A 25,267-nucleotide genomic window follows, 5' to 3' on the forward strand; every position below is an offset into this window, starting at 1 on the left:
ATCTTGAGGTTCGCTCAGGGGTCTCACAGGAGAAGAGTGGAAGGGAGCGGGAGAAGAGCGGATGTCTGGTGGGGGGATGCTGGGGAGGAAGAGGAGGGGTGCAGCCCGTGCAGGGCTGTGTGTGCCCCGCTGCCTCCCTCACAGGTGAGTCCCGGGTGGGTCCCGCACGGCACCGAGAGCAGCCTCTGAACTTTGTGCAGCGGCTCCGGAGAGGACACTTGGAGAATTCAGCACTTTTGCCCTCAGTCTCTGCAGAGAACCCGCAAGGGGAGGTTGACGGCTCGCTAGAGTGGATTTCCAGCAGGCACGGAGGTGGCCTTCAGCAAACGAGTTCAGATGACTGGGGAAGGAAGGCTGCTCAATTAAAAAGCTGTTGCAACGATGAAGGACCAGAGAGCTTCCCTGAGCAGTAGTGTGTCTGTCCTGACTTTATAGGTCATGGTGAGGCATGACAAGGTCTGCCCTTGACCTCTGGGTTCTTTCAGGGTAGTAGCAGGGTAGCGATGCTTTCAGTGGTATCATCAGTCTTGGTGTGAGGGAAGACACGGGGTGGGCTTTATGGGCGAGTCTTGGTTATGGAACTTGTTCATGCACATGAGTACTCTGAAGGTCAGCTGCTGAGTAACTGCTGCCTTTTCTTGCAGTGTGCTTGTTGCACTGTAGCAAAGTGCAGGGTCTTGATTGATGTGTACAGAAAAAGAGACATTTGTGCAAATAGGCTGAAACTGGGAGGAGGTGTGGATGGCAGCAGAGTCAGAAAAATAACCCCAGAACTGGGACTGTGTTGCATTAGACCATTAGTTGTTCATCTTGCACGGAAGAGGAGGCCACTTTGCTTCTGTAATTCTTTATTGTATGTAGAGCTCCAGGGTGTGGAAATATATACATGGACATATTTTGAAGTATAATTTGTTGCTGAAGTAATAGTACATCTGGAAGGAAAACAGGAAAAGGAAACTATCAAGCAGCTGTAGCTTAGAAATAAGTGGTAGAAAAGTAGTGAAACTGAAATTGCAGAAAAAAATAGTTTGCATGGACAGCAACTACAAAGATTTCCTGGATATATGTGAATGGTCCTCTCTGGGTAAATTCTGGATCTTTTGTAAGGAATCTTCAGCTCAGAATTTGTGTGAAAATTGTATTTTAATGGTCTGAGTTCTCTTCTTTAGCAAAATGTGCTGGTCTCCATCACATGTCTCTCTTATCTAGGAAAGTTAATTTTTATTACACAGCAAGTGTTCAGGTGCAGTGTAATTGCAAAAAACATACTTAAATACTTTAGAAAAAAAGATAACAGTTGGCTCTTCAGAGCCTGGCAGTACGTAAATGCTTCTGCTGCTATGCGTGATTCTTTAGTTTTTAAATGTTTGGCTAGAATTTTAGTTTTTTTAATCTAGGTATGTAATTTTTCTTATCCTATTATTTGCTATATGGAAATGTACCACTTAAATATTGTCATGACATTTATGTAAAACAGGTGCAGTTTTTAAACTGAGTTAAATCTGCTGAAATGCTCTTTTTTATTGTTAGAAAACATGAAATGTTTTTAACAAATATTTTAACAACTATATCGTCATGATACGTACAGAGTTTCTGTTTAATAGCAGATCCTTAGGGATCATTTTTGAGTACACAGGGAAGCATCTCATGCAGCTGCACTATTGGAAAGTGAAATGTGTAACCTTATATGAAGATCCTCAACTTGTGTCTTGCGTCCTAACTCCAGTTCTCTCCTTCTCAGAGCCTACTAGTTCCCAAGAGGATTACATGTCCTAAACTGCTGTATGATTATCTGATGTAAGACCCTGTGCTTTTTTGCCTTTTGCATGTTGGGAAAGGGCTGGAGAAAATTCTGCAAAACCTTCTGGGGCTCTCTGGGTACTACAGTCTGGTTCACAGGAAGCATCTGAAATCTAAGAGGTCTTCTGCCCTGCTTCCATTAACAACACTATGTAACCTACAGCTAAGGAATGTGGCTGTGAAAACCACATGAAGGTATCTGGAGAGCCTTGTCTGTTTCTCCAAGGGAGACCAGAGCACTATCCACTGAGCTCTTTTTGCGGTGTGGATCCCGCTAACAACTTCCTTCTTCTACATGGTGCCTCACTAAGATTTTACACCTCAGGGGAAATCCCCCAGTGCTGTCTAGTAACCTGCTCTTCTATCTCTGGACAAGTGCTGCAAGTTGACCATGAAGCCAAGTGGTGATCTGTGTAGGGACAAGTAAGGACGCTTGGTGACTTGCTGGCCCTATGGCAGCACCATCACTACTCTGTGGGGGGATTTGGACTTGGTCCCCAAGCAAATTTGGTCCCCCAAGTTTCAGAACCTGGCTTTGGGGAAGTGGTTGTTACTGGGCATCCCCAAGAGTCTCGCATGGAAGGCATCTCAGTGGACGGCAGCAGTTGATTGTGTGTCCCCACTAGGGCTGGGAGGCCCCTGAGAGCTGCCCTGGGGAGCCGTGGATGCTTCCTCAGCATGGAGCACTGGCATTTGGGGCTGCTGAGTTCCTGTGGGAAATGCTCTAAGCTCGCTGAGTCATAGGAGTCAGTGCCTGTTGTTACCATAGAAATTGGATCAGCTGCTAGGGGTGGGGAGTCCTTGGCTCCACTGCTGCGTGGTTCCCGCATGAGCTCACGGTGCTGGGGAACCTGATTTCTTGCTCCTTGCCCTGTCGAGATCAGAGGAGGTCAGGCAGCTCTGGCAGCCCTTCCAGAGGACAGGGAATAATTTTGCTTGGATCTTTGCATGGCTGCAGTGGTGGGACCCTTTGTGTGTGATGTGCTGTCTTGATGACCTGCTGCCTGTATATATCATGCTCTTTTGTATTTTGGGAAACATTGCATTTGATTAACAATAGCTTCCAGTCCTTTGGGAGCCCAAGAGAGGTGAAAACTGGTTGTAAATGGTGAGTAGCAGATAAGGGAGGACAGGAAGTAAATGATAAGCTTGGAATGGTCCAAAGGGACAGGAAGACCACTGAATATACATTTTCTTGTGCTCTCAAAATACATCCCCAAGGTTGGTGGCAAGTGTAGACCTGAGCATGGATGTGACATCTTCCAGAGCTCAATCTCTCACAGGTTTTGTTCTCTGTGCTCAGTCTGAGTAGCTGTTTCATTGTTTTCTCTGGATGAATATACACATTCAAGCTCTGGGGATGGAAGATGCAAAATATCATTGCCCCTCTCCATTCTGCTAAGGGAAATAGCTTTACTGCGAATATACTTTTCCCGCTAAGCTGTTGTGCCTCCTCAGATCATCTTTGAACCCTTTGCTCCTCTTCCTAAAGCAAAATAAGCACAAGCCATCTCTGTGAAACAGTGTTATAGAAACTCTGGCTGATGCAAGGTGTCACTTTGTTTTTCTACAGTTCCTCTTGGCTTGCTGCCTGCTGATCACTGAATTACTGTCCATGTGGTCTATGTGAGCAATCCAGATCTACATGGTTGTCCTTTTTAATGTTTCCTTGCTTACTTCCAGAGGACTGAATTCAGAGGAAAACAACTGCTTTCCAAGAATTGTCCCTAAGAGTTGGTACTCTTAGAAGGTCCTGTATGCTGTTCTAGCTCAGTCCCAGCTTTAATGTATCTTCTGCTTCAGATGAGACTGAGAAATACTTGCAAACAACAGCAAATGCACTGAGCTGTCTGTTTCTTGGACCCTCATAATTCTTTGGTCTCCTTATGACATGCTTGGTGAAAAATACTCATTCAGTCAGTATGGCTTTAAATGAAAGAGATGATTCCTTGCTGCTAGTTATTATGTAGGAGAAAGGATTTACCGGGTGATGCTGAAAGGAGATGAGGATTGTATGTGTATTATTCTCCCTGTTTTACTAGCTCAGCCTAAAAAATTCCTGTTTTAAGGAGCTGTTCACTTCTCTGTTCAGATCCCAGCACACTGAAGCACCCACTTCAGTGTTGTTGAGAGCTCTGGTTCTCCATTATGGGGAGAAGGAGGGGGGTGATTCTTGGGAAAGCTTCCAGCACTGGGCCAACTGTGGAAACAGCCGGGCTTTGTGCCAGCCGTTCGGAGGGAGGGGGAGCTCAGAGCCATACAGGGAGTGTATCAGGCAGGGGCTGGTGCAGCCTGTCGCCTTCCGCAGAGTCTTGGTGCTGCTTCTGTTTCAGGAGAGAAAAACTATTCTGTCCAGAGCCGTGGTCAAGCAGAGACTCCTTGAGAGGGTTGGTACAGCTCTTGATGGCCTTTGATAGTAATTGCCATGAAAGAATCTGACATGTCATGCCTCCGGCAAGGAGGAAGAGTTCCTGCTTGTACTAAGGGGGAGGGGAAACAATCTCTGGATAAGTGAAGATAAGGGAGTATTGGGGGGAAATCAGTGAGAAGAGAGAGCACCTCTGTGGGGAGGTAGATTTGTGATCTCTGTGTCTCACCTAACAATCTCTGCAGACCCTGTTCTAGCCACTGCAAAATAACCTGCAGTATTGGGGACCATGGCTACAGACCCACACTTGGAGCTTCCGGATGACCCGAACTTGGATGATAGCAGCCAGTTCCTCAGCCGGCTCCAACTGGCCTCCATAGATAAGAACTGGCCAGCAGATGAAGTCCGTGATTTTCCCAAATCAGGTAAGTATGCTGCTTGTTTGGGATCTGGGTTTTGGCCAAAAAGCGGTTGTTTGTCCTGCAGCATTGTGGTCATATCTACATATACAGAGAGCTCCAGCTCCATTTAAAAGCTTTATAGACGCATTAAACTTGCACCACACCCAAGTGAATCAGCCTCAGTATTGAACAGCACTAAAAAGTGCAGAGCCAGCCGCTGTAAATATGCTCGTCTCAGTCCTGTGCCTGGCTGCATTTTGGTGCTGACAGTATAGATGTGCTGTAAATCCTTGAGTGTCCTCCATTATAGTCTCCTGCAGGAGAGTTTGGCCTTCTGGACTGGAATGGTCTCATACTTCCATCTGGGAGATGGGGCTGGAGACCTGAGCTGTTGCTCTGAAATCCTGTTCTATGAACTGTGAACAAAGAGGTCAGGAAAGTTAGCTCAAGGATGTACAGGATGACCATCCATCAAAGGACTGTGTTAAGATTTGGCTTTCCAAAAAAGCTGTGATGGTGTCCTTGGGATTTTATCTTGTGAATATTTGTGACCTATCTGAGCAGTTGTTTGAGAGAGTGTACATTCTGAGAGACACATGGATCTCATAGGACTGACAGGACTCTTCTGAAGTCATTGCTGCTCCTGTCCACCCAGAATTTCAAAAGTGGGTTTTCAAGGTGTCCAGTTTCATACATTAGTTCCTCCCATGTTGAAGTGCCATTTTTTCTTATACCTCTATCTCTTTGTACTTGCCAATGTGCTCCAGATCCCTTCTTCTGACTGCTTGTTTCTTGTACTTGTGCAGACGACTCCAAAGGCTCCCCTGAGCCTGTCACTCACCTCCAGTGGGATGATCCCTACTATGATATCGCCAGGCACCACATTGTGGAAGTAGCAGGTGGGAACCTTTCTGTTTTTCCCTTTGATGACTAGGCAGCTGGGCTGTGGAAGGGCTTTTCTAATAGAGCTCTGGGGACATCTGCTGTTTGCCAAGCCCACGTGGCAATGAAGTGGCATTGAAGGAACACCAAACTTACTGAATATTTGTGATATGTGTAATTTTCCATTGACTTCAGCTAAACTTGGGTTACTTCTTGGCTCTTGCTGACTTGATTATGTTATTATCAGGACTCAGATGCTTTTGCTGAATTGTTTTAGATATGGCCTTTTACTACATCCTGAGTGCAAAAGTGGGTTTTGCTTGTTAATGCCACAGAAATTCCCTAGTTAAGCAATACAGTTGTAAGGTCATCAACTGACTGAATAATCCACAATAGGTGGCATCGTTCATATCTGAAGAGCCAGAGCTTGCCATCCTGTCCAGAAATAACATGCACAGAAATCTGAAATAGGGGGAACAGGCCTGTGTTCCACTGCAAGGAAAGACCTGTGAATTCAGGGTCACAAGATTTGGATTTTCTTTGTATTTTCTTGTCCATATTATTTTATTTACACTAACTCGTGGTGATATACTGCTGGGACCTCCATAAGAAAGAGTTTTGGGGGTATTTTCCAGGTTGCTGTGGTAAGCCTGGGTGAAGGGTAAGGCCAGTTTGCCTTGTGTTCCTTGTTTTTTAAAAAAGAAACACTTCTTCAACTTGCTGTGGCTTGATTCATACTTCCTGCTTGACTGTAGCCACCTCCTACCCCTCCTACTGCCACTCCTGTCCCTCCTACTGCCATCTCTCTGTATCTTGGTCTCTGCCCCACATATGAATTTTCAAGGAAGCAGAGGCACAAGCTGGAGTCCTCTTGATTCAGGGTTGTTCTGCAGCAGTTTGACCACAACAGAAAGAGTCTCAGGCACTTACTTTGGTAAGAATTGTCTTGATATCATTCTTTTCTGGCAGTTTTCTCAAATGGGCTTTCTTTTTCCTGATCTCTCATGTTCCATCTTTTGTGGAACAAAATGATAATAGCAGACTCAAAACCTTGTTTATTGTCTCCTGCTCAGTTTGATTGGCCAGGTGTTTGACATTTGGGCCATTATGATTTCCCAGAAGTGTTTTTATTTACAAATGTGTTACTAAGCTTCTTTTCCATGCGGCTGGAGTTTCAGTACTGTGGTTTATAGAGGTCTGCATCCTGGTCTCTGCTGCTGAAACCAGAAAGGGACAGATGTGTGGACTCCACCATTTCAGTGGTTATAGCCAGAATATTTGGAATGTGAATGGCAGAGGTAACTGGTGTTTGAGGACTCTGGGAAAGGGTGAGTTAAATGATATAGTCTCAGACTAAGCTTCGGACTAAGTGCTTAGCAGAGTTTAGATCAGAGACATTGATAAGACTGGAATGTCAGCCCAAACCAAGGATGTGCTTTGTCTGCTGCCTCCTGACATAAACATCACTCTTTCTGTGGGATTTCTGTTCCAGGGTAACATGACATTTTCTTTGACAAGCTCTCTGAATGGAGTATCACTCCAGTGGAGGTGTGTGTCAGTGGCTTTTGGAATGTAGCCATTTGACTCGGTCTGGGGTAGCAAATGAAGAATTAGGCAGCTTCCTGAAAAGATTCTGGGGTGGGATGGTGGCTGACTGGGAGCCGTGCCTGCATTCTGAACTCGTTCCTGTTGTGGTTCAAATTTGTATTCGCAGTGAGCTCTGTGACCCTGCAGTGTCTGTGTATAGTGCAGAAAGTGCTCAGAGAAGCTTCTGTTCTCAGCTCCTGCTGGCCAGTTTTCACCAGTAGCTGATGTGTGTGAGGGCATGTGATGGTCCCACACACAGCATGTGGTGTGATGCCTTGCTTGGCTCTGGGTGAGCTTGGAGCACAGCTCCAGATAGAGGATTTGCTGCCATATAGGTCTGAGATTTGCTGGTTCCTCATCTCCTGAAAGGAGAATTTATGGAGTTGATCAATGGATTTGACTTGTAATCTTGGTTCCAAGGTGAAGCTGTTAATTTTTCTTTTGTTCAGTAAATGATAATTTTAACTGTTTAGAGTATCAGATGGTAGTGTTCTCTGGATTGTTGTTGCAGGCAAACAATCTGGGAAAGTCTGAAAAATCCTATTAGAGGTAGCCCGAAGAATAAAAATCTCATTGGAGGATTAATATGAAACTGTTCAGATTTGGCTCTGCTGACAAACTGTGTTTTTCAGCAGCTCCAGGTGCAATGAACACTGGCTGTGCTGAGCCTGAAACAAAATTACCCTAGTTCTCTTGTAAATATTAGCAAATGGCAGCAGATCAAGGATAGTTTTATCCATTCTATTGATTCATTAGCTTTCTGTCCCATGTCCTTCCCTGTTCTGAGCTTCAGAGAAGAAAATTTGTGGCTAACTCTGTTCTTGCCTGCCTTGAAATATGTTCTGGGATGATGATGCTATTTTGAGACAACAGCAGAAGGCTAGTTCCCATCCTCGGGCTGAACTCCATGATCCCAGTGTTATCCTGTGTGGTCAGAAGAGTAATTGCTTCTTGATGGATGTGTGCATGATGTTAATAGCTTAATAAAAGCCCTGTTTTGATGACAAAAAGTTAGCACACTCATTTTCTAGCTGACCTTAATTTCTGATTCAGTCCAAGACATGCTGGATTTGAAAAGCCTGACTATCTGACCCAAGATGGGAAAGTACTAAGAAATATTTTGCAGGATTTGCTGGGAAAGTAAGTTTTTGGTGTTTGTTTTGCACTTAAAAATAGTGCAGCAGTTTCATGGAGGCTCTCCTTTGTGCCCTATGCTCTTGTCTCTTCTGGAGACTAGGATCTTGCAGGAAGAGGCTGTCCATTGGAAAGGAGCAGGCATGTTACTTCTGTCCCCTGTGATGGTGCGTTACACAAAGATGACAGCAGAAGGCATCCAGGCCACAGTCCTGAGGGAGGACTCAGAACTGCAGTATGGTTAGGAAACATTCTTTTGGTTCTGGGACTTAATGCTTTTCTGAAGGGAGATGTTCTGCTGGTCTTTTCAGACCTGCCTTAAAGTGTGATGTGTGCTTATGGAGTGTTTTATGCAGGTTCTGGAGAGGTCTCTGTGTGGTTTTGTTCTTCTTGATTCTGAGTGCCTCTTTTTGTGAGCACTGTAGCAGTGAAATTCTTTACACGTAGCCAGAAGCTGAAAGAGAGGAGGTTTGATTTCATTGCACAATCCACTTCTGCAAAGTGTGTTTTTTCCCTTGCTCACGTCCCATAGCATTTGGAGGAAACACAAGCTCCTGGTTGAGGGCTGTTAAGGAACTATCCCAATTTCTGTCATGTTGAGAGTTTGTGTGTTCTCCTGCCGGTTCTTATATGGCAAAGGTGCTGCTTCCATCTTCTGGGGGGTTGAGGCAGACTAGATGTGACATAGTCTTGGTCTTAAATTTTAGCACAGGCTGAATTTCAAAACTCTAAGGCAGGTAGTTAATAGTCTAAAGGAGATCTCTGGAGATGGCAGTTCATACTGGAAACCTGTGGCTGTGTGGGAAGAGCAGGGCTCTTGTTAACTCTGGCAAGGTGTTCCTTCCTCGTTCTGCTGCCCAATCTGAAATACTGGTCTCTTCTTTGTGGTCAATATGCAAAACTATGGCTATGAGGTTCATCAGCATTCTCATACACAATAACTGCCTTGCTTTCTTTTGGGATAAGAAAACAGGGGCCTAACATATATTGGCATATGAATTTCTCACTGCCATGGAGGATAGAAGATAGTGTATCAGTGGTCAGGAAAGTGGCTGTCACTATATACTCCAGCTACATAATCCCTGCCCAGTGATCTCAAAACTTTGTTGGAGCTCAAATCATGTTTGTGTGGGAGGTCTGCTGCCTCATACCATTAATTGTCAATCTATGGGGCTACCCTTGCAGAAAAGCTGTGATGCCAGTATGTGTGGAGAGCTAGGAGTGTACCTTCTTTTGTGTTACTGGATTGAAGCTGCAATTTCAGCAGTAAATCTATTTTCACTGATGAATCTGGTACCAAACCTACCCAACAAACATGGCTGCAGGTTCCAAAGCTGTAACCAGTGCTGATGATTTGCTGTATGTGTTGATGATTGACATGGGGAGGTAAAATCAATCTTGTATCACAGTAACTGTTGTTTCTCTAGGCAGGTAAAGGTAGAAATGGCAGACAAAACGTGTGTGGAAGGTGTGTTGCAGGGTGTCTTTGGTGGCTAACAGACTCAGCAAAGGCACGTTTGCAAAGGGTAACAAGGGTCCATTTCCCTTCAGGCATGGTACATTGTCACTGGCTCCATTAATACAGACTGCCTGCATTTCTGCTGGTTTGGATGTAGTTTCCAGCTTTTAACTTTTTTGTTTGTTCATTTGTTTTAGAATATTTTGTATGATAATAAATGACAAATTGCCTCTGTAGAACTAAGTCCATCCAAAGCAAGCCCAGCTTGTGCACCATATTTTGATATGCAAGGTCAAGGGAAGGGAGAGTATCTAAGTAATTTTAAGTTTCTAAGGGAGGCTAAGAGGATGGAGAATGTCTTCCTAGAACCCTGCTCTGCAGTAGCTCCTGTTTTGATAAGCCCATGTGTGTCTGTTCAGTATATAGCTGTGAGAGTGATGGGAAGGGGCTGGGTGTGATAATAAATGCCTTCATAAACTAGAGGAACCTTTTCTAAAAAAAAATTCTAATTGGCAGTTCATCTTTTTATTCAGAATCCACTAATCATGAAAAAAAGTTGTGGGTGTGGAATGTGTTATTCATATGGTATGATGCCATTCTCTGTACGCTTCTGAAGTTGTTCAGAGGACTTCAGAATTAATTGCAATTAACCCTTTTAAAAGTGGCAGTACAGCAGTTGCCATTTTGGTGGCAGAGGAACTGTAACAGTAAGGGCAAGAAATTTGATTATACAGAATTAGTTGCAAATTCAAAAAAGAGGTTTAGGAGTCAAGAGTTGTTGTTATTGCATGTAATTGTTAGATAAGGCTGCTTTGGAGAGGAGCATGGGGGAAAGATGAAATGGAAGGAGGTTGAATTCTGCAAGACAGCAGCTGAGTACATCCCACTGGCAATCTGGCTAGGCTCTCAGACTTTACCCTCATGATTACTTTCTGGGAAAGGATGCAAAGCTTGGCTTGCTATAACTTTTTTTCTGTTCCTCCAGACCAGGGTGCACTTGATGGGGCCCAACCAGGTAGGTAGATTTTTTGTGGCACTAACATTTGGTTCTGTAGATCATGGTATTCCTTTAGCATGACCATGGCCTGTAGCTGGACTGTCTCAGGGGAGCCCAAACTTTGCTCAGCCTTAGGCTGCACTGGCTATTTTTCAGGAGTCCAAAGGCTGCACAAAATTGTTGTCTGAGGGCTGCACCTCTGCCTCGGGCACAGCAGAATCATCTGAGCCAAATTTGGCATGTGGGCTTTACTTTGGGCACTTCAGGGCTCATGGGTCTCAGTGTAAATCCTGTTCCTGTCCTGTCATGGTGGTGGCCTGCTTGGATCAGTTCAGTGAACTCCAGTTTATCCTGTTATCATATGTGCTTTGGAAGCTCATTCTAGGATTGATTCTCATTCTTTCACATGATCTGCTGCCGCACTCACATGCCAAGCAGCTGGCACTTAAACTGGATTCTCCATCTGAAAGCAACTGTTACCTGTCTCTTCTCCATTTGGCTGCAGAGATGTTGTGTTCTGGTAACTTGTTTGCCCGAAGCTGTGCTTGACTGCCTTGGGCTTGCTGAGCATTTGTTAATACTCTCTGGACTTCAGTCCTAAGTCTCAATAATTTGGCTGCTGGTGTTTTCATGCTTCTAAATGTACATGAAAAATTCTATTGGTGTGAAATTCTTACTGCTAAGACCTTCACACAATTCATGGAAATGCTGATTCTCATTTCCTCATTATGTGGAGTCTTCTCCCCCTTTTTCTATGCTCTCAGACAGCTTCCCATTCTGTATTCTTTAATCTTACCCTCTAGTATATTTTTGTATCAGTTAAAGCTATATTCACTTCGTAAGGCTTTCTGATTCTGGCAGTGTTTGGATATTGGGAATATTGAGGTGGACGAAATCATGTATTAAAATACTTCTGTTTTGAGCTCCTTACGTTCTTTTCCTTCAGGGCTAAATCCACTCTGGAATTCAATAGGCTAAAATCTACTATACTTGAACATTTCCCAGCTGTGCCATAAGCTTAGCGCAGCTACTTGAAATGAAATCGCATTTGACAGGTTTTTTTACTGACAGTGGCTCTGATTAAACATGCTAAGCTTTGTGAAACTTGTGTAGTAATGTTCTAGTATTCTGTAGTGGTGCTCTTTCCTTGACCCTGAACTCTGTTAACTCAGCTGTTTTAGCAGTAACACTAGCTTTTGGTGACAAGTTTTATCCATCTGTATTCTCCCAGTATAGAAGTACTAGGGTATTCCCATTTGAATCTTAAATGCAAGGTGGGCACTTAACTAGGCAACCTCATGAGGGTAGGAATGAGCAGTCTCTAGACTGCAGTTAGGCTGCCTCAGATCATGACATAAATGCTAAAGGATATATTTCAGGATATCTGATGGATACATTTCTGTTTACTTAGGAATAATAAATAACAAGATTTGCATGCCAAGGATGTGTTTTTCATGTTGGCCATGCAGATTCATTTAATGCCCCGTCTTGGGACATTATTGCCATCTTGATGTGAATTTCTGCTGTGATACATTCTTATTGCTGCAGGTTTCAATCTGAAACATTTGGCTCAGTATTTCAATTTCAGCCCTTTTAGAAGTTTGGCCTTGCACTCATGGCTTGGAAACGCAGCAGTGATTTTCCTTGCCCCTTGTCTTGGAAGTGCCCTGGAAATGCTGCTTTTGGAGTGAGAGGAAGAATGCAGTTCCGGCCTTTAAAGTGCCATAACAATATTCAGGAGCTTATGTCCATCAGTGCTATAAGTTCATCTCTCTTTGCATGATCAACTGTCTTGACTGGAGAGGCTCTACATATTGGCTACTGCCTTGTTCTTCGTTCTTAAAAGCAAAATAATCACATCCTTCAGGGAGGTAATTTTAATTCCAGTCTACATTGAAAATATTTTTTATGTATGAACTTACAAAGTTGGGGTGCTCTCTGACTACTGATGGTATATAATTAGTTATTGGTTTGTTGTTAACTATTGAGCATTCCTCATCTGGGAGAGGTGGGAGGCAGCCTGAGAAGCCATATAATTCCTTCATGGTCTACAGTTGTGTTCAGTGGAAACTTCAGCTATTTGCAATTGCAAACAAGGGGTGAAGACCTAGATACATAAGATTAATTCTGTAAACAGGGAAGTGAGTAGTACAAGGGATGGAGCATCTGGGAAAGATCAAACCTGATAAGAATCTGTTCTGTAGGAGGCAGAGGGGCCACCTGAAGGTAGTTTCCTCCAACAAGAATGCATGGAATGGGCTTTAGGTTCTTGTTTATAAATTGGAGCAACTGATTGTTCAGCTTTGATGCTAAATTTTTTATTTTGTCGTGTCTGGAGCAAAGAGACTGGTGAGATATATGTCAGGTAGAAACAAACTTTGCGGTTGATGGTTTTGAAAGTTTCTGTGTTGACAGGCTGAGCTCAGTGTGACAAGACTGGAGCAAAACCCAGAACTCAGAAAGGGGCATGCTGGTTCCTTTGTAGGTCTCATGCATAAATTCATTCTGATTTGGAAGGCAAAGCAGGCCACTCCTTTTTCAGTCATCCAGGGCACTGTAGATTATCTTCTGATGTACTTGGCCCTGGAAATTGTCCAGGGGATACATGCCATCTCCCCTTTGGCAGAATCATGGATTGTCTGTTTATCCTTTAGCAGCAATCCCGGACGTTTTCACCAAGGCTATATAAGGAACAAGATTGTAGGCTTTGCACAGGCCTTGCTGTAGGCTTTTATGTCATTTCAGAGAAAGCTATTTAAGGTATTTCATTCCCGAACTGTGACTTGTCAGGTCTGATAATCAGTGCCCAGAAGCCTGAGCTGAGTGTATGGCCACCCACAACATGGCATGAACATGGTGCTGTACTGCACACCACGAAGGCCTGCCTTGATTAAGCTTGCAGTCTGCATCTGACCCTCAGACCATCCACTCTAATGTGAATTGCAGCCTTTCAGTTAACTGAAGATATCACTTGTTCTGAATTTAACATAGACCTATGTATGATCTGCAAAGATCTGTTGTCTTTCTGACCATTCTCTTTCACTATAAAACTCAACAGCTTCTCAAATGCTGCATCTTCTTGGTACTTTATACAGGCAGGACCCTTTGTCCTTCGGATAGACACATATGAGTTGCTCAAGACCAACGGGAAGGGTCACAATATGCCATGTTCCTTGCCCAGGACTTTGTGACCTGCACTTAATCTTTTAGGCAGCTCAGTTATGTTAGACCTGGCCCTAAAGCTCTTAGCAAGCTACCAAGAAACTGTGTGCTAGGCAGAGAGTGGGCTACCATGGGATATGCGATGTGGTGTTGGTCTTGTGGCCTGGCTGTGACTGTATCCGGTTGTTCCAGATGAGCCTTGCATCACTCTCTCCCTAGTCCTGCATTCCAGGTCATGCATCCTCCCTAACTGCCCTGTATCTCCGCATGTGTATGTCAGTGTGATGGCCCATGCTGCCCCTTTCCTGCTCCGTACCTAGTGCTGCCGCAGTGTCCTTAGCTTTGGGAGAATTCCTGGCTTGTGCACATTGGTAAATTCTGTGTTGTCTGGTGAGTGACTTGAAAATGGGACTTGCAAGTGAAAATAAAAATGAACTAGTAGTAAAGGAATGTGTTCTGGCAATATGGGGGCAAAAGGGTGGCATCTTAATGTCATGGCTGGTGTGTATGGGTTCTTTGGCTGCCATTTGCAGCACCAAGTGGTCATCTGGTACTAACAGACAGTGTTCCCAGAAATATCAGGTTTTCTATTCTGAGACCTCAGTTGCTGCATGGCAAGTGCAGCCAAGTGGTAGTTGAGGGCCAGAGCCTGTGCAAAGGTGAGAAAATACCTGCATGAATATTGTAAATCCATGCTGGGAAAAGGATTTATTTCAAGAGAAATTATGTATTGCAGGTCTGTCCTACATAAGTAGTGATCCTTGCTGCTTTTCTGTGCTGTGGTCTGTGTGAGATGGTTTACCATATGGAAGTAAGGAGGTTATTGTTGAGTATAACCTCAACAGCCCCATTCACTGTTGCGCTCTGCCTGACAAGAAAACACAGGTTTCAGAGCAGGATGAGTAGCTAAAAAGGTGGAAAGACTTTCACCCTTCATACTAAAGGAACCATTTCATCTCCACTGCTGCTCAAAAGAAGTCATATTTGTGGCAATGGATTGGGTATTGCATCTGGGAGAGAATCAGGCTTTCCCTCAAACTCTGTATGTCCACAAGATTTGTGACCTGGTTCTTACTTATCCAAATCTATTCCCCAGCATGTCTGCTAAGCTTGGCCATGTGTGTCTGCTTGGGCTGTGCTCATGGGGCTGAGATCTCTGCTGGCAGAAGGCCACTGGCAGTTGAAGACTTGCTTGGGGAAAACTTGGCTCGTTGTCTCTGAAGCCTCAAGTGGTGGCTGGGAGTGTCCTCCATGACATGACAGTGCTTTATGGGTTATTTGGCTCCAGTGTGATGGGGACTGTTTTCTGCATGGCTTTTACAAAGAATGCTTTGTTGAGCTGCACTTTGCAGCTCCTTCCGTCTCAGGCTGGAAAAATCTCTCTGTGGATGGAAAATCTAGGAAGCAGTGAAGACCTTATTCTACACCCTGGAGAATCCAGCAGCCCTGTTTGGCCAGTCTGTGGAAGAGACTTAAGATGATGCTTGTTTCTCATCCTTGTGGGATGTGACTGGAACTGCTCTTTTTTTTTAGGAATTTCTTGGTTTCAAGGGTATGAAATGGCCTATGTTCTGTGTGCAGGACTAAGCTTCAGGTGAAGCAAAAAACAGATGAACCCGACTATTAGAAGTTAGTCTGGGACTGTGTGCAGGGTGGAAGGAGCTATTGTGCCAGTAACGGGCAGTTTTCCCTGTGCCTCCCTGGACACGTGCATCAGGAGTAGTGCCCAGGGACAGCTTTGCAGAATGAATGCTCTGAGCACTCTGCTCTGTACTTGCCTCCATCCCTGTGTGCCCTGAGGCATCCTGGCTTCCAGTCCTTCCTCTCCTTTCAGGGCTGGAGCAGGGAATCTGTTCTTCATTCTCACTGTTGACTTGTCAGGCCCTTGGTGTTCAGGTTTCTGCTTCCACACTAGGCCCATGATAACTGCTGAAAACCAGATTTAGCTTTGCTGGCAGCTGTGCCTTGTTATGGTGGTTTCTCATTCTTTCTTTACCTCTTGCTGCCAAGACCACAATGAAGTCCTTAACTCCCTGTAATCTCTGGCATTTTATCTGCAGGTGATGACAAATATGGAAGAAAAGTAATTTTGTTCAGTGCCTGCCGGATGCCCCCAAGTCATCAACTAGATCACGTGAAACTGCTGGGGTAAGTAGAGTCTTAGTAGGCTGCTGTTAATTTCTTAAATCTGACCTAATTCTCAGCTGCTGGATTCCTGGGGACAGATCTGCAGTAGCTTCTTCAACTGGACATGTCCTCCCAAGTGCTTATTTCCATTGCTGGAGATGCAGATCCTCTGTTATGGCACACACAGAGTCCCAAAGGGAGTTAGAGCCTCTCTGTAGCAGAGCACAAAGTGAGTTCATCAGTTCTTTCTTCTCAGGTACCTGAAATTCACACTGGACCAGTATGTGGAGAGTGATTACACTCTGGTGTACCTGCACCACGGCCTGACCAGTGAGAACAAGCCATCCCTGAGCTGGTTGCGGGATGCCTACAGGGAATTCGATCGCAAGTGAGTAAAGCTACAGCAAGCAAGGATGTTGTGTGCTGTTCTGTAGCCTAAGATAGAGGATCTTCCCCAGGGACCCTGGGTAGCTTGCTGATCGTAATTTACTGTCACTTATTCTCCTGCTTAAGGAGGTGGGTTGTTGTTTAATGCAGTTTGAATCGTAGGATAAACAGCTCCTTCTGTAGTCACATCCATTAAGCCAACAGGCAAGCAGCAAACCCAGGACCTGTGTCAGCCCTGTGATATAACTGTAGGTTCCTAGGGAGGCTGCTCACTGCTTTTAGATGAATCTTGGAATACAGGGTAGCATGCTCTTAGGCTGCCAAGTAGCCTGACATAGCTAGAGAACATGGGAGAGCAGAGGCTGTGGGTGCTGGGCATGGTGAGGCTCAGTGCAAAAGGGATGAAGCAACCAGGGTGCCTTAATCTTAAGGAAAAGTTGGTTCCTCTACATAAAGTGCAGCTTGTCATTACTGGGCTTCTCTTGACAGGTACAAGAAGAACATCAAAGCCTTGTATATTGTGCACCCAACCATGTTCATCAAGACCCTACTGATACTTTTCAAGCCTCTGATCAGGTAGGAAGGAAGCACTATTGGAGGCTCACCTGCATGCTCACACTGCAGGGGAACAGTGGGGCATTCTCAGAGGGGCACAAGCTGAGGCTGCCAAGCCTATCCTGGAATCTCGTACCTTTTTCTATCTCCTCCCATTTCTGAGCTCAGAAATACTCACACAACAGAAATACCTCTTTAGGAACCTACAGAATTTGCAGTTCTGTGCTACTCCTTTTCTCTCCAGCCAAATAGAAGTAAACAAGTTGCAGGCTTTGCAACTCAAATTTTTAATTTATTGTGATATTGAAATCATATTAACTCTATGAAATAATTGGGAATAAAATCTTCTCAAGTCTACTGCTGAACCTAGGAAGGAGAAATCCAGCATTTGAGAGAGCCTGCTGCTGCTAGGGCTTCTAATGTATCTTGAAAAGTCTTTGCATCTCCTGGTAAAATAGATACAGTGGGAGAGCAATGTGGGTGACATCTCTGCTGCTCAGCCATTCCTACCTTTGGCCCCACTGATGTTTCTTGCAGCACCCCCTGCTCTCCTTTACTGTAAAAAGTCAGTTCTGTTATTGGATTTCCCAATTCCTCACATATCTACCTTTCTCTTGTTTTTCAGCTTTAAATTTGGACGAAAGATTTTTTATGTGAATTACCTTAGTGAGCTGGAGGAGTATGTGAAGCTGGAACAATTGGGGATCCCAAGCCAAGTGCTGAAGTGAGAAAACTGCCTGTCTCCCCCTTGCTTAGGGCTCTGTGAGAGGGGCCTTTTTGTAAAGAGTGGCAAGAGAAGGAAGAAATTGTTCCACTCAGGCAGTGGTTTTGCAGGGTGTGGTGACAAATTGCCTTCAAGACTGGTTTCTCTCTATAGTCCTTCCTCTGTGTCCATGGCCACAGGGCCCAGTTCTGTCTTTGAGTTAGAAATCCACCCCCAGTGGAGTACCAATCCTGCATCTCCCATTCAGTCCCTGGGGCCTTTCTGTGAAATACTGACCTTAACACTGACCTGGAGCTCATGGTGTCCATCTGCTGTTGTCTGGGCACCTGCTTAGCTCATTCTGCACTGCTCAGCTTGTCTTTGGGGCTTCCCAAAGTTGCCATAATCTCAGTCCTACCAGATTGCTTCCCTGCCCCACACCCACATATGCATCAGTCTCATCACAAGCAGTGCTGTCCTGGCCTCCTGCCCACACTGTTACTCATCTACTCCAACTCTTGATTACAGATAGATAACTCCTTTTCTCCCTGCTTTTTTTCTTGCAACCAGATGTTTGTTCTTGTGCTCCAGAGCTGCCTGTGGTGGTTTTGCCTAGGTATAATCAACCATACTAGTCTGGTGCTGTTACCAATGGGTGTGCAGTACTGAATTCGTGCACTTTCTGGGAGATGAAGTGGCTTTTTACTAGTCTCTGTTTTGCTGCAGGTATGATGAATACCTGAGATCCCTGCAGAAACCTTCGCAAGTGCCCCAGAAGCCAACACCCCCACGCCCACCGCTGCCAAACCAGCAGTTTGGAGTCTCCCTACAGCAGTGAGTATTTATGGACTGTGTTGCTTTTGCCCTGACTTGCTTGATATGAGGTCACTGTATTTATTATTGAACAACAGCAGAAAATGGCTGCAAAATTCGTTGCAGTTCAGACTTCCTATGAAACTTTAATAATTTTCCTGAGGAACTCTGTGCTCATGTCCAGATCCTGACTAACTCAGTTCAGTTCCACCCTTTCGATCCATGGGTTAGATTGTTTTTGCAACTTAGGGTCACTAAGGGAGAAGCAAAATAAGGGCCATGGGGACAGCTTTACGGCATTAGAAACTTCCTTTTAAGCAAAAGAAGTCTGTAGGAGGCTGACAGGGGTCTCTTTAGGACTATGCTACTTTGAACAGTGCTGCAGATTTGTTTCTTAGTTGTTTTCCAAATCATAAATTCTATTTTAAAAGCACCTCTATTCACCCTTGTAGTGAATCCCACTCCCCATTCCTGCACAGTGACAAAGGCAAACACAGATACTGGCAGGGGCTGGTGATACTGAGTAAGTGTTGAAGGTATTTTTAACTTCGAGTGTGGTTTTGCCTCCTCGGGGAATGAAGAGGAGCCAGTACTGTGTAGCTAGACACATCCTCTGAGGCAGTCTGGGAACACATTCCGCAGCTTCAGTGCAACGTTTCGAGATGGTGTTTGCTGTGGCTCTGGGGTGCCTGAGCTTGTCAGCAGCCTGAGAGGGGTGAACAGCTCCAAGCTATTGAGTGGTCTGGACGATCAAATGTGAGGGTGGCAGTGAGCACCTTGGCATCACGAGGCTTTCCCTGATGGCCATTTTGTTGATAAATCTTCTGTCACAAGAATGTGGTGACCAAAATTTTTTCTCATTTGTGTCAGCTTCTTTCTAGCCCTTTCTCCTAGTGGAGAGGAAAAGGGAAGCGTAACCCTTTTCACTTCATTCATAATTAGCATCCTTGCCTTCTGGGAAACCCTTTGCCCTGGCATATACAGGCTGAGTTTTTTACAGAAGATGAAAAAACATTCCTGTGGTCTGGTAATGAACTCAGTTGCTCCAGTGAATGATGTAATGTGATGGGTGAAGAGGATAGAAGGCTGGAATAATGGTTGAACCAGAGATGGGGCTAGCAAGATCATACATAGTACAGCTTGTGTGGGCAAATTCAAGAATTGGAGGCTGCATGTAGGGCAGGAGCAGTCCTTTTTACCAGTCATGTGTAACCTATTGTTTCTTGCTGCAGTCTCAGAGAGAAGAGCCCTGATCAGTCTCCTATTCCTCTGGTGGTCAGAGACACCACTGCTCACTTGCTGGAGCATGGTAAGTTTTTGGGGAAGCTGCAATCCCATATTAGTGACCTCTGTTCTGTAGAAGCTCCTATCAAGACTGGTAAGATAAAGAAGAACAGAATAGGGTGTAAAGCCAGAACTAGGTGAGTTAACCTTCAAATGAGGTTGTGGAGAGCTTAGGAGACCTCCTTCTTTCAGGAGTCCATGTTCCCACTTGTATAAAGGTAGCCAAATGCTCTTTGTGTCCTTTGTCTCATAGTGGAAGCAGAAAAAATTGTTGTACTCTAAAAAAGGGACTTGTTGATATCTGTCTGAATGTCCCACAGCATGGATTTATAATTGTTGAGGCCAGCATTTTTAAATACTCTCACATGGCTGATTTTTTTTCTTCTCCATCTGCTGTCACTTCACAGCTCTTGATACAGAGGGGATTTTCCGGAGATCAGCAAATACACAGGTTGTCAGAGAAGTCCAGCAAAAATACAATATGGGTAAGTGCCCAAATACATCAGAGGCCCTCTCATTCCCTAATTACTATTATCCAACTGCAACTCTGTTGGAACTAGTCCATCATAGATCCTCTCCTTCTCTGATAGGTCTGTAGGTAAGGCCTCCTCTCCGGATATGACCTGAGTTGCAAGGGAGAAGTAACTGGTACTTCTGCTACGTTAAAAGCATATTCCTTCCCACTCATATTCCCCTTACTACCCCCTTTTTTCCTGAAAGTTTCCCTGTTTCTTGGAGTGGGATATACCATCTTACTCTGGCTATACTGAGGGGAGTTAAGATGACCAGGATGAAACTTAGTCAAGTTTCATTTGATTACTTCTAAAGATGTAGTGCTGGATTCAGCACTGCTTTGTCTATGATTTTGGGACATATTTTTCCACTCTGCTAGAAGACGTGGTACTTTAGGATTTTGTGTTCTTTAAAATACCCCTTCCTTAGTTTTGGGCTCTGACCATCATGCCCTGTTGTTTGTCTGGAGCAAGTGCTGCTTTGGCCAGTGAACACTGAGTCTCTGCTCTACTTTTTCAGGTGTGCCTGTAGATTTCCAGGAGTATGAAGATGTCCACCTCCCTGCTGTGATTCTCAAGACCTTCTTGAGGGAGCTACCTGAGCCCCTTCTCACTTTCGGCCTCTACAGCCATGTTGTCAGCTTCCAGAGTGAGTTGTAACAAGTGTGCTACTCCCTGAATGTTGCACTGTCTAAGGGCGAAAATATTTTAGTGGGGACATGCATGGGATACCTTGTGACTGCTAACAGGGCCTTCCTCAGGATGGATGCTGAGGATTGTCCCATCTCCCTTGATTTTTAGATGTGGAGGAGGTGAAACGTGTGGATGTTGTTCGCAAAACACTCCAGGATTTGCCAGAGGAAAACTACCAAGTGCTCCGTTTACTGACAGCCTTTCTGGTGCAGGTAAGTGCTGGCCTAAGCATTTGATTGTCACAATGCTGAGAGATGCAGGCAGGCCTTCAGCCTAAAAGGTGCAGGTATGCAGCTTGTGTGGTCTATACCAGGGAGGCTGAAAGCTCCCCAGGGTGGAGGTAGAGCTACAAAATAGCTGAGTAGAAGAGGGGTCTTAGATCTGCTTTACAGTACTTCCTGCTGCCAAGAAAGCCACTGCAAGGCCATTCAAGCAAGAGGGAAGATCGTAAGTGGTGATCTGGACTTGTAGAGAGATCTGACAGTGCTCTTGGTCCTGTTGTTACGATACAGCCTGGCCAGCTTTTCCCCTCTCATTTTCTCTGTGAGTCTGTCAGCTCTGGGAGGGTAGAGGGCAGCTGCTGTGCTATTCTGTAGGATTCACAGTGGTCTCTTTCCCTCCCACATAGGTCTCTGCTCACAGTGACAGAAACAAGATGACAAACACCAACCTGGCAGTTGTGTTTGGCCCAAATCTGCTCTGGGCCAAAGATGTGGCCATCACTCTGAAAGCCATCAATCCCATCAATACCTTTACCAAATTCCTGCTGGACCACCAGAAGGAGCTGTTTGAGGCTGCGGAGGCCTGAATCCAGGCCAGGCCACACCTGCACACTGTGCTCACCTTCCCCCTTCTTTGTCTTGGAGCTGTGAACAAACTGTCTCCAGTATAAAGGGACCATTGATCTTCTGGGTGATGAGCAGAGTGAGGGCTGTGGAGATGATGCTCAAAGTGTGCAAGTAAGTGAGCAGGAGATCTGCAGCTCTGGATGAGCAGGGGAGCTGGTCTCCCAGCTACTGAGACTGGAGTCCTAACCCACCTGCACAGCTCCTCCAGGGCTCATCACCAGTCTTTTGCCCTATCAGATGATCTGCCTTCCTTTCCTCCTTCCCTTATGTGCAGTTTTTCTGCCCTCCTGGTCCCTTCCTCAGCACAGATCTTTTTGTTCAAGCTCCCAATAGCCCCAGCTCGCCCCTCCTTGCCTCAGTTGAGCTGTTTGGGCTAGGGTGGGCTTGCTGGATTTTGTGATGGAGACATTCCTACTGTGAGTGCCATTTCTCAGCACAGAACATGCATCCTGCCTTTCCCCAGGGGCACCTAAAGCAGGGAAGGGAGCAGCAGCCCTTGTGCTTCAGGCAGCAGCATGTCCTGCACTTGCAAACACCGATCTAGACCCCCTGCTTTTGGCAGGCAGGTGAAGGACAGGCTCACAGCAGTGGGCTGTGTTACCTGTCAGACTCCAGAACAATGAAGGGGAGTTTAGCCCCTCTGGCATCACCCACCCCAGTACTATTCAGTGTTTGCTGGACTGTAGTGGGTGACTTGCCTCCTGTAGTTACCCAGCTCAAGTGTGTTTGTCCCTCCAGCAGCACTTCCAGCCTGGCCAGGAAGGTTCATGCCAGGCCTGGCTGTGCACACAGGCCGGCTGTGACCCTTTGACAGCTGGTGAGTCTGAACGGCAGGATCAACTGCCCTAGTGGCACTGAGATGCTGAACACCACGAGGATCACCGTCTGTCCTGGCAGCAGCACAAGGCCTCCTCTTCTGGCATATACATCTGTGCTGACTGGCACAGACTGCCTTGACTAGTTAGTTGTCTTTTTGAGCACAACTTTACCCAGCACAGTGTAACAGAGAGCATGGCCTTGAGGCAAGGTCTGGGGACTGGGGCTAACCCTCACCGTGGAGTGTACCAGGCCTGGATTACAAATTTCTGCCCAGGTGCTGAGCACTCATGTGCCAAAGCTGTGAGGGAACAGCTATTCCATGCCAAGGCCCTTTGCTATCTTTCCTCCTGCATTCATACCTTCCACCCTGCCATCTGGTCAGATGCATCCTGGATGCCCTGGGCACAGCTGGAGAGATTGTGTTCTCTGCAAGGCAGGCTCAGAATGGGGTGGTCCTGGCATCTCCCTGGAGCTGCTGCGATGCTGTTACAGCGTCTGTGTTGGGTTTGGGTTGCCTCATTCCCATTACCTGAGCTAAGAGAGATCATTCTCCTCAGCCTGGGCCTGTCAGGGTTTTAGGAGGGAGCTTTTAGCCTTACTTCAGTGGTGTGATTTATCTTTGTATCTTGTGCCCTATGTACCTGGGCCAAGCCTCTCTGCTGCATCTGGCCACAGGGACAAATCTTTTGGACCAAACAGAACTGGTTTTTTAAAAGGCACTGGATGCTAAATAGAATTTGCTTTTTCATAATACTTAAGCCTGCCTTTAAAGACTGACCAAGGGTCGGTGCCCCTGGTGTAATCTGCAGGAATTCAGGAGATTGCTCTTTTTGCTAAACTCTGGAATGGAGATGGGTGCAAATGCAGGCAGCTCCACAAAGCAGCACAGGTCCAGCCAGCTGGCTTGGAGGAGGCACACCATCATGTGGGTGTGAACAGTGAACAAGAAAGCGAGCATTACTAAGACTGAAGCAAGAGATGTTCTAAAGATAGGACTGGATCTGATCCTTCCTAGATACTGGGAAACCTTGCCCTATGGAGGCTACCAGGCTGCTGACTTCTTCAAGTCTCCATCTTCCAGGAGTAGGAGCCTTCCCTGTTTGGCCAGGATATGAATTGTTTCTTCCTGAATGATTCACAGCAGTAACTTAAGTAAATGTTTTGGAGGCAGAGATGATCTGCTGTTAATTCATCTGTGATGTCTTCTAGAGTGAGTTAGCAGGGCTAATGTGCTGTGGAGGAATAATCTGGGGTGGACTAGTGTGGAGAGAGGTGTACTTGCCCCAGTGTTTAGGGGCAAGGCTGAGGAGGCTGAGGGAGCCCAGTGTAGCCCTTCTTTCCCCGCAGGCATCCTGCTTTGTGGAGGCTTTGGTAGGGGGAGAAGGAGACTTAGTGCTCTGACTGTATCTGCAGCTGACACTGGCTTCACCTTCATGTCCCTAGAGGAAAGGCAAGCCCAGCTAATCTTCTGGGACAAACGCCCAGGCTCAGCAACCTGGAATCCAAGTGCCTGCATGCATGAGGCTTGGCCCTGTGCACTCTCTGGGGAGGGTGGCATGTTCTGGCCTTGTGGAGCAGCAAGGACTGTTCCCTGCCCAGTAGCCAGAGGAGCAGTGCTGGAGTAGCTCCTGTCCAGGGGGATCATGAGGAATACTGCAAGTGTCTGAGTTCTGGCTGGGGTTTGGTGGTTAATTTTAGGGTGTTTTTGGGATTTACTTGGGGTTTTTTTTTTTAGTGAATTCTTGAAATGGCATTTCCTTTTTAGCAAAATAGAGGCTGGTTCATCCCCTGCAGGCAGGGATAAAAGCCTGCTCCAGTTCAGTGCCTGCAGGGAGCAGATTCAGAGAGTGTTCAGGGAACTACTGCTCATGCTGGGAAAGTGCTTGCAAATCCTGGAAGGGACCCACTGTAAATATCCTCTTTCCTCTGCTGCTCCTTGTGCTGGAGCTGCTGAGGGCCCTGGAGCAGGCACAGTAACCAGGGTTGCTTTTGCAGTCTGTTCTTCTGAATGCCTTGTATTGAAATATTCCTCCTGTGATCTGAGCAAGGAACTGGCCCAGGCCTGCCTGCAGCCTGTGTCAGGTGGGTGGTCAGCAGAGCCTGCACCTGCCAAGGCCAGGGGTTAAATTCCCTCCTCACATGGGCAGGGTGCTGGCTGGACTGGGTTTCTCTGCCTTGTTATAGGTCGAGGGTGGTATACAATTAAGGTGCTGGTCTCTGTTGGTTTTCTCCTTGCTATAGAGCTGCCCAAGGGTCTCTTCCCTGGCCTGCCTTTCAGGTTAGCTATTAGCCATTTCTTCTTGTGGGGGTACTTGTTCTGCATCAACCCCCTGCTTTTAGCACCTAGAACATTCCCCTCTGCTAAGCCTCCTGCTGTCTTAATGGCCTCTGATCACTCCCTGGCCCAACCTGTGAACTGACACCAGAGCTTTTGGGTGCTGCAGGGGGTCTGTGGCCATCCGGATGCCTTCTGTGCTAACATGAGAGAGACGAGGGCCAGTTTGGTCCCAGTTTCCTTTTTTTATGCACAGGGGCTTCTGTGCAAAAACTTTGGCTTTGCTTTTGTTGCTGGCATTCCCTGCCTTCTTCTTCTTTGTTGATGTTCATCAGGTGCAGGCCTGGGTTTTCACGGTTCACACTGTTTATTTTCTTTTAATCTGCACCAATCTTGTATTTCACAGTTTGCACTTTTTGTATTTCAATAAAAATCAAAATGTAATCTCAGATCCATGTATG

General features: G+C 45.8%; 1 protein-coding gene across 3 annotated transcripts; it reads left to right on the forward strand.

Annotated features, from left to right (window-relative positions):
• The first annotated feature begins 1,738 nt into the window (after positions 1 to 1,738).
• Positions 1,739 to 25,261, forward strand: ARHGAP1 (Rho GTPase activating protein 1). Of its 3 annotated transcripts, XM_066321143.1 has the most exons (14): positions 1,739 to 1,797; positions 4,414 to 4,593; positions 5,376 to 5,468; positions 10,617 to 10,646; positions 15,851 to 15,938; positions 16,174 to 16,305; positions 16,794 to 16,880; positions 17,485 to 17,583; positions 18,289 to 18,396; positions 19,608 to 19,684; positions 20,067 to 20,144; positions 20,692 to 20,820; positions 20,973 to 21,076; positions 21,493 to 25,261. In XM_066321143.1, the coding sequence occupies exons 2-14, from the start codon at positions 4,458 to 4,460 to the stop codon at positions 21,670 to 21,672; spliced, it is 1,341 nt and encodes a 446-aa protein (XP_066177240.1). In that variant the 5' UTR covers positions 1,739 to 1,797; positions 4,414 to 4,457; the 3' UTR covers positions 21,673 to 25,261. The 3 variants fall into 3 exon arrangements, with proteins under 3 accessions (XP_066177240.1, XP_066177239.1, XP_066177241.1); XM_066321142.1 differs by lacking the exon at positions 1,739 to 1,797 and having other exon boundaries at positions 4,264 to 4,593; XM_066321144.1 differs by lacking the exons at positions 1,739 to 1,797; positions 10,617 to 10,646 and having other exon boundaries at positions 4,264 to 4,593.
• Positions 25,262 to 25,267: the final 6 nt, after the last annotated feature.

This window comes from Sylvia atricapilla, chromosome 6 (genome assembly GCF_009819655.1).
Source record: "Sylvia atricapilla isolate bSylAtr1 chromosome 6, bSylAtr1.pri, whole genome shotgun sequence".
NCBI classification, from domain to species: Eukaryota; Metazoa; Chordata; class Aves; order Passeriformes; family Sylviidae; genus Sylvia; species Sylvia atricapilla.